This window comes from Lonchura striata, chromosome 10 (genome assembly GCF_050655825.1).
Source record: "Lonchura striata isolate lonStrDom1 chromosome 10, ASM5065582v1, whole genome shotgun sequence".
Taxonomy (NCBI): Eukaryota; Metazoa; Chordata; class Aves; order Passeriformes; family Estrildidae; genus Lonchura; species Lonchura striata.
The window spans coordinates 7,643,866-7,659,360 of NC_140712.1; the positions used below are offsets into that span (position 1 = coordinate 7,643,866).

A 15,495-nucleotide genomic window follows, 5' to 3' on the forward strand; every position below is an offset into this window, starting at 1 on the left:
GCGCACCCCCGCCCGCGCCGCGGCTTGGTACCGCCCGCGCCGCGCGCCCGCCCGCTCCGCCCGCCCGGGCGCGACCAAGAGGGTCCCACGGGGGGGGAAGGCAGCACCTTCCGGCCGGGCGGGATGCGGGCGTATGCCACGTTGCCCCTCGCGGGGCGGCAACGGCACTGTCAATCATGAGAGAACGCCGCGATGATTGGCCAATGAGGGGGAGGAGGCGGGAGGGGGGCGGGACCGAGGGTGGCGGCGGCCAATGGGCACGGCCGGGGGCGGGAGCTGAGGCAGCCGGGGGTGCTGTTCCGGCTGGCCCGCTTTGTCCCGCCGTGTCCGGCTTTGTCCCGCTGTGTCCCGTGTCCCGCTGTGTCCCGTGTCCCGTCGTGTCCGGCTTTGTCCCGTGTCCCGCTGTGTCCCGTCGTGTCCGGCTTTGTCCCGTGTTCCGCTGTGTCCCGTGTCCCGCCGTGTCCTCAGGGCCCGGTGTGTCCCCGGTAGCAGCAGCCGCGGCCCCCGGCGCAGGGGGACACGGAGCTCCCGGAGCCGGTGACCGCTGGTGGCCGAGCCCCGGCGGGCTCAGTGGCTGCGGGTCAGTGTCGGAGCAGTCGCGTTGAAGAGATGCCACCCGAGAGCCCAACCACCTTCGAGAGCAGCTGGCACTGTACCCACTCAGAGACACATGAACCAAAATGCTCCCATGCTTGGAACCCGTTCCACACTGTGATCTCTCGTGTGACATTTCCCCCCCCAATTCCCAGCCTTGAATGTACCATTTTTAGCATAAGCTTTAATTTCCCCCTCACAAAAATTTTTCTGGGGACGCATGCACTCGGACAAGGAGATGAACCTCAAAGGTTCCCTCCCTGACCCTTGGAACCCACATCTCCACCTTAGAGATTTATTTTTTTGGGGATTGACACTGACCCAGACCTGATGAAAACCTAATTCCCACATGTTCAACTAACTCCAGAATTTGCAATCACAGACCAGTTTGGGTTCAAAGTCAAACCCCTGCCATGGGCAGTGACACCATCAGTGATGGTGCTAAGCATCTGCAACACCACAGAAAATCCTGTGTGCTTCCAGCCTGGCCTCTCCAGGTATTTAAGAGGAATTAGGCCTTCTCTCACTCTCCACAGCCCTGCCAAGGTCTCCCCGTGGTCCCTTCTGCCTCAGGACAAGGCATCCTGCATTCCAGGATGTCTGAAGTGCTGTGCCCAGGGAAAAAGGAAATCAGTACCACCATGCCTTGGCTGAGCTCCATCGGGCTGAACCACCCACAGCTGTAAAGCACAAAGTGTTGAGAAGGTCCCACAAAGTCCCACCCATGCACTGTCCCCTCCAAGGAGAGCAGAGGGTGACACAAGCGCCCAGTAGAGCCGAAGGAAGACAAAACACAAGTGCCATAGTCAGGCTGAGGTAATAAATACTTCTATTCATGGAGAACAATGCAGCAGTGCAATGTTTTATTGGAAAAAAAAAAAAAAATCTCACTTGATACCTCAGAAGACTGCATCGCAACGTTGGAGGGCCGGGAGCCGTGTCAGAGGCACCTGCGCCAGGAGCCCCCAGGAGCCCTCCCCTTGCCTGGGGTCTCCCGGCTGCCAACTGCTCCCAGCAAGGAGAGGAGGGATTGCCCGGGTTAATGCCCTACATCCTACCACAGCATGGCTGGCTCAGTCTGGCTGTGTCTCCTTGTCACCTCCGAGCTCCCTGGGGACAGCGGTTCCCTCAAGCACAGGACTTGCTGATAACCTGCTTTCTTTTCTTTTCTTTTTTTTTTTTTTACTTTTTTTTTGTTAAAAAGCCACCCCACATCTTTGCCCTTTTTTTGAAGAGTCCAACGTACGATTATAGTGCAAGAGGGCTTGGTACAAGTGAGCATTACCAGCATGCCGTGGGGGGACAGTCCTCCCCTACAAACACATCATTGTAGGATTAAAAGAACACCGTATCTCCGGAGAGAAGCTGTAGTGGGTCACCATGAAACAGCTTTCAAACCGACCCACTTAAAAACAAGGTCAGGAAAGTTTCTAAACGATCAAATACATTCACTTAAAAAAACCAAAAAACCCCCAAATAAACAACGAAACAAAAGAAACCAAAAACATTTAGGAACAAAACCTGTTGAGATGGCCCCTTTTCCCCCCGCCCTCCCTCACCCTGCAAACACTTACATATGCTGCAACTACAAGCTGCTCCTTGAGTGGAGGCAGCGAGGAATGACCAAACACGGCAGGAGATGCAGAAGGAATCGAGTTCTGGTGACAGGCACTTAGTGGGGCTTGGGAGGGCAGCAACGGAAGTGTCTCAGGGCCAGCTCTGTTGGCAGCGGGCAGGGCGGCTCCCCAGGGAGCACCTGTGCCCCTGGACACCCTCCCAAGATGCCAAACCATGGTTTCCTACAGCAGAGAGAGGAATGCCTGTGCCAGAGACGCAGCTTCTGGGAACCACTGGCAGCGGAGGAGTTTGGGAAGATAAAGGTGGAATGTGCCCACGGGCCGTGTCCCTGCGGGAGGTGAGTGGTGCCCTTCCTGCCCTGTTCCCGCCCTGGCCCATGGCCTGGCTGGAGGAAAGCGCTTTGCTAAGGGGGAGGGAAGGAGGTGCATGCGTGAACCGAGGGCTCTGCGCCTCCATCACGCTCACCGGGATAAGGCATGGAGAGAACGCAGCAGAGAATGGGGAAGAGACGCCCTGCAGGGATCCTGGCCAGGACGGAGACTTTTCCACCCTGGCACCACACCAGTGTCTGCCTGACTCAGGAATGCATGAGGAGCAAGCCCAGAGCTTACTGCCCAGGCTGATCTCCTGCCCTCTAAGCCTGCTCCTACCCAGCCAGGGAAATGGAACCTCCTGGCAATGTTGCTCTGTGAACTCCAAGCTACATGGATTAGCATCAAACCCATTAAACGACAATGAGATCTAGTGTCTCCCTTTCCTCCCTCTATGCTCTCCACGATTTTTGGATAAGCCAGGCCCAAGTTTATGACAACCGAACTATTCCAGCCTGATCTGGTGTCACACATGGAAAGACAAAGTCCAATGAACCTACTTACAACCTCCCCAAAGCTGCTTGAGTTCTCCCACAGCCCTGCCACCACTCCAGTAACCCCTGTCAGCCTCATCTCCAATATGGGAAACATTGCAGCTGGATGCAAGATTTCATTGTTTTTCTGGGTGTGCAAAGCACCCCAAGCCCTTTCCTTGCTATTGGTTTGGCTCAAAGTAGTGCAGGAGAACCGTGGCTGCTGTGGGGGTGGGACCGGGTGGGTGAACTTGCACCTGCCCCATGCTCACAGAAAGGTTGTGAAGGCAATTCCAAGCAAGCCTATTTGACCATCGGGAGATGGGATCAGTGTTAAGGCATGAATTATCCTCTCCCCTGCTGGAGATGCTTTCCTCCCACTAATATGTTCTTGCAGAAGGTTCCCAACCAGCCCAAGGAGGGATTTGGGAAGGCTCCTGGCTATCCACACCAAGAAACGCCCACACTTCAGAAAATGGCTGTTTCTCAGGAACCTCAATCCTGATCTACCTCTTAGATCAGCACAAATTCCTCCAGTTTGGCAAAGGCCATGCCGCTCCCTCCAGCCCATGCTGGGCATCAGCCTCACCTCTCCTGGCCAGCTGGGTCAGGCACGGTGTAGGAAACCATGGAAAGGACATTCACTGGCAGCTAGGAAGGGTGATTGGAAATTCAAGTATGCTTTCCTCAGCGCGTGGCCCAAGGTGGGCGTCAGGAGCCCCAGACTGGCACGAGGGTTGTGGACATCCCCACCCAAGGGCATTTCCGTGCACCCCACCATCCTCCCCGCTGGATGTCTGCCTGCGCTGGCGTGGCCACGCAGAGATCCACAGATACAATGTGCATCTGTAAATGCTAAAAATAATAAAAAGTGCAACGACGTCAGCTTCTTTAAAACAATCCACACTGCTCTGTTACTGTCACAGGAGGGAGGTGTCAAGGGAGCCGGGGGAAAAATCCCTAACTGGAACAGTAGATTGCAAATTTCTCACAGCTTGCACATTACAGTGTAACTGTTCCCAAGGAGCCACAGAGAGAACCTGTCTCTTCCTGCTGCAGCAGTCAGGCCCTTCTCCTAGCAACTCTCCTGCCTGCCCCGCATCCTCCTGCCCTCTCCACAGCCAATCGAGCCTATGGAATTTCTTCACTTAATTAAGGAGGGAGGAGGACAGAGGAGCTGAGTGCAGGGGAGGGAGGGGAGGAAAGTGAGCAGGAACTAAGCACAGTCCTCAGGTTTGCGTCAACGATGCCTTCACCGTAAACAATGGGAAGGAGGGTCAGCCAGCCAGCCCCCCTCCCAGGGTGACCAAGACCTGAGCCAGCCACAGTCCTGGTCCCAAAAGGGGCTTCAGGCTTGGAGTGAATGAGGGAGACCATTCAGCAGATCCACCCCAGAGTGGTTTGTTTTGGAACGTTTTCTTCTCTTTTTGGTTTAAAATGTCACTTTTTTTTTTTCTTTTGTTTTCATTTTCCGCTCTTCCTCCTATGCCTCCTCCTCCTCCTCCCTCCTAAAGAGAAGCCCCTTCCAGTAAGACAGGGCAGGAGATGCAGGTGTGGTGGTTCCTGCAAGGCCCAGGAGGCACCGGTCACTTGTGACGCTGAGCCGTCTTCTTCCGTTTCCTCTTAAAGAAGCAGCAGCACCTGGGGCACAAAGGACAAGGAGGGAGAGTCAGCCCTGCGCCCAGCAGCCTGTGATGTCCCCACAATGTCCCCATGATGTCCCTGCCATCCCCTGACTTGTCCTCATGCAACAGCATCTCTGCCTGCCCGTCTTGGGCCCCACCACACTGCTGGGACCAGGGGCAGGTGCTGGTGGGTGGATGACACCACCAGCCTGCACTGGGAGAGCAGCCACGGCCAGCTGGGGTGTCTCACTGCCAGGCTGCAGGGTGCCAGCCAGGCTTCTTCCTCCCAGCTGGGCTTCTCCCTCCCAGGCTCCACTGGAACACAAGGAGCAATCTGGGAAAGCAGTAAAACAGGGACCCAGGTGTCCACTCCCTCCGTCCCACCCCAGAGGAAGTGGACTGGGAAGGTGAGCTCTGGCTGCTTTTGCCAGCCACGAGACACACGGTTTTCACTACTGTTCACTAAAAAAACAAGTTCCAAAGAGACCTCGGCTCAGAGACCAGGTTTCTTTACTGAACCTTTCACAGTAACCAGAGCTTCCACCTTGGATCAATCACTCAGTGCTGGGATGCAGAACCCCTGCTTCTTCCCCCATCCGATGTGAGGGTGGTGCACAGGATTAGGGGAAGCAAGAAGGATGGAGAGTGGAGGCTGAGGTAGGGAGAGGAATGCCCAACGCAGCTGAACCGTGAGGAGCGGTGGGTTCCCTGTGGGATACACTGGGAGCAGTTGTCCAGATCCTAAACTCCTCCTGGCTTCCTGCAGAATTCCTTGGTGTTGAACATGTATCTACCTTTCTACCCTCAACCCACTGTCAGAATGCTCTGCACATCTGTGTGAGTCCTCCCAAGCTAAGCGTCTTTCTCCATCTGCTGGGACAGCTGTCCCCAGAGAAGCCTGGGTGATGCTGGAACACTGCTCCTTCAGGCTGCTGGAAGGGATGCCTGGATAAGCAACCAGAGTAGACCACTGAGTCTTAGATGATCCTGAGTTGGAAGAGACCCATAAGGATCATTGAGTCCTGGCTCTGCATAGGACAGCCCCAAGAATCCAACCACGTGCCTGAGAGTGCTGTTCAAATGCTCCCTGAGCTCTGGCAGGCAAACGTAAGGATGCAAAGTCTGTTTTATCCTACAACAATCTGTTGTAGGCTAAAAACATTCCAAACCACTCTAACATCTTCTCCAAACTATTTTTCACTGGGTCCTTCATGGAATGTCAGCTTTACACCCCTGTCCTCTCAGAACTGGAGGAACTCACCCAGATACTTGTCCCTGGGTGCACAAGCCTCACTCTGGAGTGCAAAAGCGATGTGTGAGCACAACTGCCACGAGCTGAGCCTGCCAGCACAGACTGACTGCTTGGGAGAACAAACAACTCTCCCTGTGACATGGAGAGCTCCCACAGCCCCACAAGAGGAGGGACCCCTCCCAGTGCACGGACTGATGTCCATGATTTGTCTCCAGGCTCCTGAAAAGGCCCAGTTTGGCGGTGGGATGAGGAGAAATGCAAAGCCCTTGTCCTTGCAGGGCAAGTGATGCCTCCATTGCTGCCGACCCACCCTGAGGTGTTTTTCTGACACCTCAGCACCCCCATCCCAGGCTGGAACCCCCACCCCACGACTGCTCTGGCATTCTGTTGTCCCGGGCCATCTGCCACCATGTCCTGCTTTAGCCTGTTGCAATATTTCTCCCACAGTGGCCACCTTCCTTCATGGCTTGTGCGATGGTGAGTAAGGGGGACGTCACAGGGAGAGGATGGAGGATGCAGGAGTGATGGTTTTGCATGCAGCGGGTAAGGGAAGAAGGGGCTGAGCAGCACTCGACTCCTTGGGCACCAGACAAAGGGAGCTGACTGACTTCTGGCTGTTTTTCCTTGTGACTGTCTTTTTAGGCTCTTACTCAGAGGTCCAGGGAAGGGTTCAGGAAAGGAAGTCCTGGCAGTTCAGACAGGCAGAGGCAAAACACCAAAATAAAAGGATAAGGCAGGCTGACAATTACAGAACGTGATCTCTCTGCATGCAGATGATGCCCAAGAGAACAGCCCCAGACTACGACATACAGAGAAGCCAGAGATGCCAGAGGTATTGGAGGCAATGCCTATGGAGAGCAGGGCAGAGTCAGTCTCCCATCCAACAAGGACATTCCTCGCCACACACGGGCTTGGCTCCCTTGCTCTGTGACAACTTCCACCCATCAGCCCACTGTGGAACCTACAAACTCATCTGAGTGTCTGCTTGGTCCTTCACTTCCTGGGTACGTGGTTTCCCCAGGGGGCACCTCCTGGGACAACCTGAGACTGGGACACTACAGCTGCATCTTCAAAACTCTGATAAAGCCCCAAGCTGGGCTTAGACCAGTGCTAATCCCAACCTTTCCACCTCTTCTTTCCTGGAGAAGCCCATTCACCTGCACCTCAGCTGGCTGGAAAGGAGCCAACTCCCACCTACCCTCTCTGAGTAGGGGCTCTGTCACTAATGAGGACTCCCTGGCCTTGTCCTTCCATCCTCTCTGGCCTGTGCTTCTCCAAGAAGAGGCTTGCCAAGGAAGTGACTGGCCCCTCCCCTCAATACTCAGTGCAGGGTTTTCCCTTTGTAACCGTCTGCGTGAGGAATTCCTGCAAGAGGCTCAGCCAGCCTTGGCCCGACTCTGCCCAACTCCATCAGGCATCATCTGCTCACAGACGTAAACATTTGGGGGAGATGGAAAGCCAAATAGGAAAGGATTTAAATTTGATTTTGCATCCATCCATTCAGAGATCAGCCGAATCCCTCAGCCTAGTGTGGCCGGCCAGACAAAGCCCATGCCCTCCCCAGTATTGCAAATGGTCCTAAAATCAAAACAGCTCTGGGTTGGCTTTGACTTTGTGCCTTTTTAGCGTTTGGTGGGTTTGGTTTTGCCAACCCCAGTCTAGTCTGGTCCGCTCCCCCTTGCATGTGGACTGGAGAGAGGGACTCACCACAAGTTGAGCATTTTCAGGCAGCTACAGAGAGTATAGAGAAAAAACACAGAAAGGAAGAAAGAGCGATTAGTTCACAGAGGTGGGATGGAAGCGAGTCACTGCAGCCATGCAAACATGCAGTGCAGAGCGGCAGACACACACCAGGCCTGCCCGCCGCCCGCCCCGGCACTCACACCGCTCTGCCCTCGCCACCTCTTCCATGGCGCGAGGCCTCTGACCAACACCGCTCCCCACGGAGGCACCACACCCTCAGTTCTTATCTGGGGCTGGCATCAGAAAGGAACTCTGAGCCACCATCAGCTCTTGTCCCCTGCAGCTCCAGCAGCACAAGGGCCTGATGATGGATCTACACCTGGGACCTGCCCACCTGCGACACCCACTGCCAGAATCCTGAGCTTTTCTCCAGCACACTCCATTGGTATGGCTCTGTCTGTGGAGTGCCAGGGAAAGCCCATCTCACTGCTGCATATCATCTCAAAACACAGAGCCCAGCTCCAGCTCCTGCCAGCTTTCTCTGGCACCCTTTTCTGCACAGCAGAATCCCAAAGTCCTTGGCCCTTTTTGTGTGCCTGAGGGGATTTGTGATCAGCGAAGTAAGGAAAGACAAAGCCCTCCCTGTGGCAAAGAGAATGAAGTGATATATGCTTGGGAATTACAAGAGACCCCAAACCTGTCAGTGCAAAGCAGTGTATGCTCTGCTTCCCAGCATCTCCAAAACCAATCTGGGAGCATACAAACCAGGGCTGGAGAGAGACAGGACAGCTCCACGTGCTGTGGGATAGGGCCTGGGTAGCACAGCTCCTTCCCATCTCGCTTGACGTCTCCCCAGCACACGAAGTGGGGGCTGGACCTGGCCTCACTGCACAAATATGGGCTGGAGTTGTTCCTGGATCTTCCTTGCACTGGGTTGTTGGATCAGAACTGTTGAGGATGACAATCTGCCCCATCCTAGGAGCCACATGCCTGGGGGGAGCCCACTCCAGAGCCCATGATGTCAAGCTGGTGGTCTCTGCTGGCCACACAACCCATATCTAAGAGGAATGTTGCCCACTCTGGAAGTTGATCCTCAAGATCTCCCCCACTCTCCCAGCTTGATGAGGAGCCTACACCAAATCCAAGGCTTCTTGGGCTGGGAGGAGAAGGTGTGTCTGTGGCTGCTGGGATCAAGGCCAGGCTAGCTACCAGTGAGCAACATCCCACACATATGGCTTCCCAAAGGGCTGGGGAATCCCCAAGCAACTGGGGAATAGAGAGCAGAAGACCTTCAGGACAACCAGCACAGATGACACATACCTAGGGATCTTTTCCATCCATACACCCTTCCTTACACCTGCCACTTTTCCTCTTCATACAGAAGTGCCCGCAAAGGTTGAGGCAAACAACGGAGGACAAGTGTCACCAGTATCACCCAGTCAAACAATAGATAGGCAGCTGGGCCATCTCTCAGCACCGACCAGTTCACAGGCAGCCCTGGGCCTACTGGCCCCTCATTTGGGTGGTGCCAGAACTCTGTGGTGACCCTGCAGTGACAGGTCCTGGTTTAGTTCAGAGGCGGTGAGAAGGTACAAAAGGTGACTTGATGGTGCCGGATACAGGACAGGAGGCAAAATGGTCAGAGCAGCAGCTCTGACAGCAGCTCTCAATCTGACCTCAAGCTACAAGAGAGGTCAGCTTAGAGGGAGCACTTTCTCCTCCACATGCTGCTTCTGGTTCCTCTCACTCAGCTTCTTAGGGCTGAACCAAGAGAACCCCCAGGGAGAACAACCCATCCCTGCAAGAGTTACTTCCAGACTGTTATGGATACATGTCACCCACCTCTCACAGCTAGAAACGAAGTGAAAATTCTCAGACCAATGATCTCTTTGCTGAGCTATGCTCGAGCTACTCCTACACTCTCAGCACAAAAGCACATCGTGTTCTCCCTCTGCAATGGGGGTTGCTCACCGGGATTCCTGAGATCTGCTCCCGGTATTTTGGTATCTGTGCTACTGAAATGTCTATCTGGCAATACATGCTCTGAGTAAGAGTTATGTTCTCCAGGCATGACAAGTGTCAAAGAGAAGCAGCAGCAGCAGCAGCACTGAAGGCACCATGCACAAAAGCAGCAATACGTAAGGAAAAGGGCATGGGACACGAGCGTTGAGGACTTTGCCACAGAAAAATGTCCCCAGTTGCTTCCCAGGAGAAGGATAATGACCACCCAGTGGAAAGCCTGTTGTAAAGCAAACGTACTTAGCTTCCTCCACCACCTCCACCTCCGCCTGTGCTGTGATGGGTGCGTTGGAGTGTGCTCCTGTTGGGTCGTCCACGTTCAGCTCCCCGTTGGTTGAGCTCACCACCTGCAACACAAAGGAACACCCCGTTCACGAGGCTCCCCTGGCAAGGGCTGCTGAGTTTTGTGGGTGTCTTGGAGTCTCCAGGCTGGAGCAGCCAAAGCAGAACAGCCGGCAGGGGCCTGTGTATGCTCCCTAGCTCACATTCCTGTGCCCAGCACATGACTTGGCATCCAGAGGCTCCTCTGCCTGCACTGGTGGCAGCACTGATTGCCAGCCCTGTCTACACACATGAGCTGCACCATGCATTCTCCTGACACTTCTACAGGTGAGCAGCTCAGTCCTGTTGCCTGACAGTACTTATGGGGAGAAGCCTTAATCCTCAAGTCTCATTCTCAACACAGCCAATTTTGGGAATTATGTCCTCGCCCCAGAGCTACTGATGTAATCTCTCATCTCTTTTTGCCTCATACCTGAGATGATGGCTCACTCCAGCTTTTCCATTACAGGGATAACCTTCAGCTCACAAGCTCCCAGCACTTCACTGCTGGGAAATTAGGATTTTTCTTATTTTTTCTTTCTCTCAGGGAATTTCGTCGCATTTGTTGCCTAAGATATGGTAACAACCAGAACTTAAGAGACAAAATAAGTGGCCCAGCAGGGTGAAGTGTGCAGCTGGCTACTCTCTCAGCTGGCAGCTTATCTCTTGGGAAAGGCAGAGATACTGCAAGATTTTTGAACAGCAGAGTTGCTGCTACTGTGGGGAGAAGCTGCTGTCACAGCTGCTGTGCTGTGGAGCCCAGTCCTGTACTGCTTCTTCCTTACTGTGGGTGAGCCTTTGCTCGTAAGAGCGGCTGCAGGACTGGGACCTTACATCCAATAGCACCGGAAAGGACCCTCATCATCTACTCGGGTGCCTCAGGGGAAAACCGGGACCCTGAACCCCTCCCCCTTCCCAAAGGGCACATCTCTGCTGCTGCTCTACCCAGTTGTTTTCTGCTGCTGCCTGGAGCTTTTCTGTTCCACTTTAACCCAGCACCAGGTGCCCTCTGGGACACCCCGCAGCTGCTGCTATGGCTGTGGAGTTTCTGCTACATTTTGTTTGCCACCCCAAGGTGTGCTCGCCTCTGCCATTCCAGCAGCCACTCTGACGTTCCTGCTGCAGCTCATTTCACCATCCAGACAGGCACTGGGACTTGCTGCCCCAGTGGGTTTGCAAAGGAAGCGCCTTTTCCGTGTTTCACCTGGATGTTAGCACAGGCTCCTGCATCTTGCTGTGAAAACTGGGAGCTGCTCTTGGCTCGAGAGCTGTAAGTACACCTGGTTTCCCCATCCTGTTCCTCCTCTTAGCCTTTCTACGAGGTAAAATGAAACATCTTGCATGGGGTGGGGGCAGGGGTGGTACCTGGAACTCCTGGTGGCTCCAGATGATCTGACCACGAGGGATGAAGGGAAGGAAGCTCTTGAGCAGATGTCCTCTAGTCAGCACATTATGTTAATTTTGAACACACACTTAATTTGAACACCAGGAGCTGCTGTTTCTGCCAGCCAGGCCCCTTGGGCTCTGCCAGGACAGGTTAGAATTCGGCTCATATGGTGCTCAGAGCTCTTCTCAAGTGACAACTCCATGGTCTTCATGCCTTCCCTCACTCATCATGCCTGGGCTGCCTCAGGTTCTCCAGACCCCCATGCTTCCCATGCAGATCTGCAGAGCGCTGGCACTTAATTGAATTGTTCCCAGGGCTCTTCCCACACTTTTTTCAGCTACTTGTAAAATTCCATATTAAATTCATTCCATGCTTTGATTTTCCTCCTCACTTTTCACATGTCACCACTTAATTTTCATGTGGTAAATTCTGCCTTAAAGGGAATGGTGACTCAAAGCTGCTGACCTGCCAAGGTCCAGCATGAGCTGGGGTGTCTGCTGAGGAACAATTCCAGCCTCTGCAGCTTAGCAGCCACACATAGCACATTTCCTGTTCTCAACTGCAGATAAGCAGAATTTTAATGCTTACAGTAGCACAAGGAGCTCGTAAACTGCTCAGGTTGGCAACTCTTCCCATTTGATTCCTAGGGCTGCTTCAGTGCTGCTGCCACAAGGAAGCACTCCCTTTACTGAGAGGGACCAATCTGATTTTTATTTATGCCTCAACATATGTTATACATGAGATGAAAGATTCCTGAAAGAGCTGTGCATGTTGTGCTAACAGCCCTGTCCCTGGGGAGGCTTCTCCTGACAGCCAGCCAGGGCAGAGAAAGCCTCCATGATCAGACTGTGAGTGACCTCTCCCCACTTCCCAGTGGGGCACATGCCTGGATGCCTGTGAAGAATGCCCAGGGAATTCAGGCTGTGGAAGGAACCTTAACACATAAAAGCAGCTGACTATGACACAAGGAGAGCCATTTTGCTTTGGGTTGCTAGGAGGGAGTGGGAGCTCGCTTGTAGGGATTATAGGCTCACTTGTAGGCTCCTTTTATTGTGGAACGGGACACTCACATAAAAAAATGAGTAAAAACATCCACTCTGTACTGAGTGCTGAAGTTGTACAATCACAGAATGGTGTCAGAAAAGAACCTTTACAGTTCATCTAATCCAAGCCCCTGACATGGGCAGGGACACCTTATACTATAACAGGCTGCTCCAAATTCCACCCAACTTGACCTTGGACACTTTTCTAGTTTACTCTCTGCTCACATCTGAGAGCAGAGCTACACATTCATCAGGTCCTCCTCATCTTTGTCTTTCTCCTACTCAGTAAAATATCTTTAAACTAAAAGAGGACTGAGGCTAATCAAGCTAAAACCACATTAAATGCAACTAAGTATCAAGAATAAGTAAAAATGTCAACATAATCTGCATTTTTCTTAGGGACATCCTGCACTACCTGTCCCCTTGGCTCAGCTCTGTCCTGCTCCAAGCACTAATTCCCATTTCACCAGAGCCATTGTTCAGGGTGTTGTGTCTGTCAGTAGAGCCACCTCCAAGAGCAAAGCTCTGCCAAAGAAGCAGGGATAGCAGAATTCTTGTTTGCTTGGATGACTCCTGCACCTTCTCTCCAGCTTGTCCATCCAGCTCACTCTGGCTTTAGTGCCAGAAGGTTCCTCAGCAACAACGAGGACAGGAAAAGGAATTTTTTAGGAATTTAAAAACACTGGTAGTGCCAGCTCCAACACTGTCTGTTGCACATCCTCTGCTCATCTTCTTTCACTGCAGCCCTCTGGAGATCCACCTTGTGCCCACCGTGCCCTCAAACTAGTAGTGATCTGCTGTGGAATAGCTCAACTCCTTTCCCAGTATTAATGGGGACTGTGTACAACAAATCCTACTTCAGCTGCCTGTATTGCCCCAGGGCACCTCCAAGGTAGGGTAGAGGGTACTTTATAGACCACATCTACTAATGCCACTCCCTTCTGTCTTCAGTTTAACAAATTTGGGCTCAAAACAGCCTCACAATTTTTGTTGAAACAGTAAAAGCCATGGTGTTGGCCATCACAGCTTGGTTCCTTCCCAAACCATGGCTTGAGTAGGACGTACGGGACAGGACCAATAAAATTGCTCTCCTGACTGCAACATTGCTGCAATTTGAGGAGAATTCAGGGGGTTTAACACAAAGGCTGCACACAACAAAGAAGAGGTACCTGCACTGATCCTCCATGTCGATCTGCAGCCAAATGAGATGTCAAGTACGAGGTATTTGTCTGCCGGCTCGGCTGGATCTCCCACTCTCCTCGGCGATCCGATGATGCCTGCTCAGGAGTTCAGGAGCATGAAAGAAACAGAAGGGAGGGCAAAAGGTGAACGAGGAGAAGAAATAAAGGTGTATTGGTTAGTAAGTTAGTTTAATTGCAGAAAGCAAGGTATTTATACTTTTAGCTGGGCTAAAATTCCCCTTTACCAAGTGCACCTCATTATTTATTTCCATAATGGCTGCAGTGATCCACTGTGGGAGTGGATTTCATCTCCTTTAGCTGCTGAATGAAGGGAAAGATCTATTCTGGAAATAATTTCTTTACAACAGCTTCTCTTCCATGGATTTCAGCACAGCCATAATTACAGTAACAGTATTCAACTATCTCTGTCAGGCTGCACACACCAGAGCACTTGTCAGGCAGCAAGATGGGATTCACAAGCTCTACCTCCCTCAAATACATATTTTTAAACTAAAAATTGCAACATAAACTGAAGCCAAACTTTAATTTTACCCAAAAGCAGTTCCACACACTGATTCAGCTGTGCAGTGCAGAAGGAAACATCCACACCTGCTTGACTGCAGAGGGTTGGGGACTCTTTGGGTTTCTGCAGAAAAGTAGGTAAGATGCTTGGGCTAATAAGATTCCTCTTTGCCTCCAACATATGAACACATCAGGTGATTTAAATTATTAGAACTTCATTTATTTTCTTAGAAGAATCACTCTGCACTTGAAGCTCAGGTGGGTCACTGCTGGGGGTTAGGGTTTTTCCTTTTGTTTCTTTCTCTCACGGAATGTTGTCCCGTCTGTTGCTAAGATACTTAAGAGAACAAAAGATGTGGCTGGGAGAGGAGGAGGAGGGGGAAGGGTTCAGCTGGCTACTCTCTTACCTGAGGGGTTTCTCTTGGGAAGGGCAGAGTTACCAGGAGATTTTAGGCTGGGAGAAGGGGCTGGGTGCAGCTCCTAGCTCCCTCTCCATGTCAGCATCAGGGGAGAACGGTCGAGCTGTCGCTTACTGTGGGGAGAATTCACTGCCATGCTGGAGCCCAGCCCTGCTTCTTCCTTACTGAGGGTGAGCCTTTGCTCGTAAGAGCAGCCATAGGACTGGGACCTTATTAACACCCTGCCTCACTGGAAAGGACCCTCATATCTACTCGGGTGCCTCAGGGGAAAAGCCAGGACCGTGAGCCCCATCCCTGTTCCAAGGGAACCTCTCGTGGCCGTGTTCTGGAGCCCGGCTGCCATCGCCTAGCCCCGTCTGCCGGGACACCTCACGGTGCTCCAGCTGCGCTGTTTCTGACAGATTTCATTCACGGCTCCGGGGTCTGCCCGTCCCAGCCAGCCCGGCCGCCGCTGCGAGGTTCCCGCCGCGGCCCCGAGCCTGCGCGGGGCGGCGCCATCGCCTGCGGGAGCCACAGCGCCCCCTGCAGGGCGGGGCCGAGCCGCGCCACAGCGCCCCCCGCAGGGCGAGGCCGAGCCGCGCCACAGCGCCCCCCGCAGGGCGAGGCCGAGCCGCGCCACAGCGCCCCCTGCAGGGCGGGGCCGAGCCGCGCCACAGCGCCCCCCGCAGGGCGGGGCCGGCGGCCCGGAGCCAGCAGCGCCCCTGGCGGCCGTGCCCGGAACTGCAGCCAGCGGAGCGCGCCGCAGCCGCAGCGGCCGGGCCGGGATCGGGCCGGGATCGCGCCGGGCTCGGAGCCGGAGCCGGGCTCGGTGCCGGTGGCGGAGCCGGGCTCGGTGCCGGAGCCGGAGCCGGAGCCGGAGCCGGGCTCGGTGCCGGTGCCGGGCGCGGTGCCGGAGCTGGGCTTGATGCCGGAGCCGGGCTTGGAGCCGGAGCCAGGCTCGGCTTTGCACAGACACGCACCGTGAGGAGCTGCTTTTCCCAGAGCTCTGCGTGAAAGCCCCTGGATTTCAACGTTATAATAATTGGGA

At 53.8% G+C, this 15,495-nt stretch overlaps 1 protein-coding gene across 2 annotated transcripts in view; it reads right to left on the reverse strand.

Annotated features, from left to right (window-relative positions):
* Positions 1-3,903: 3,903 nt before the first annotated feature.
* Positions 3,904-15,495, reverse strand: part of CSNK1G1 (casein kinase 1 gamma 1) — a 93,482-nt gene continuing 81,890 nt past the window's right edge. Inside the window, exons 10-13 of one of the 2 annotated variants that reach the window (XM_077785865.2) lie at positions 13,516-13,623; positions 9,836-9,942; positions 7,601-7,624; positions 3,904-4,657 (exon numbers count right to left, since the gene is read on the reverse strand). In XM_077785865.2, coding sequence (XP_077641991.1) covers positions 4,603-4,657; positions 7,601-7,624; positions 9,836-9,942; positions 13,516-13,623 — 294 coding nt within the window. In that variant the 3' untranslated portion in view covers positions 3,904-4,602. The remainder of the gene's footprint in view (positions 4,658-7,600; positions 7,625-9,835; positions 9,943-13,515; positions 13,624-15,495) is intronic. The other variant, XM_021554255.4, reaches the window with a different exon arrangement.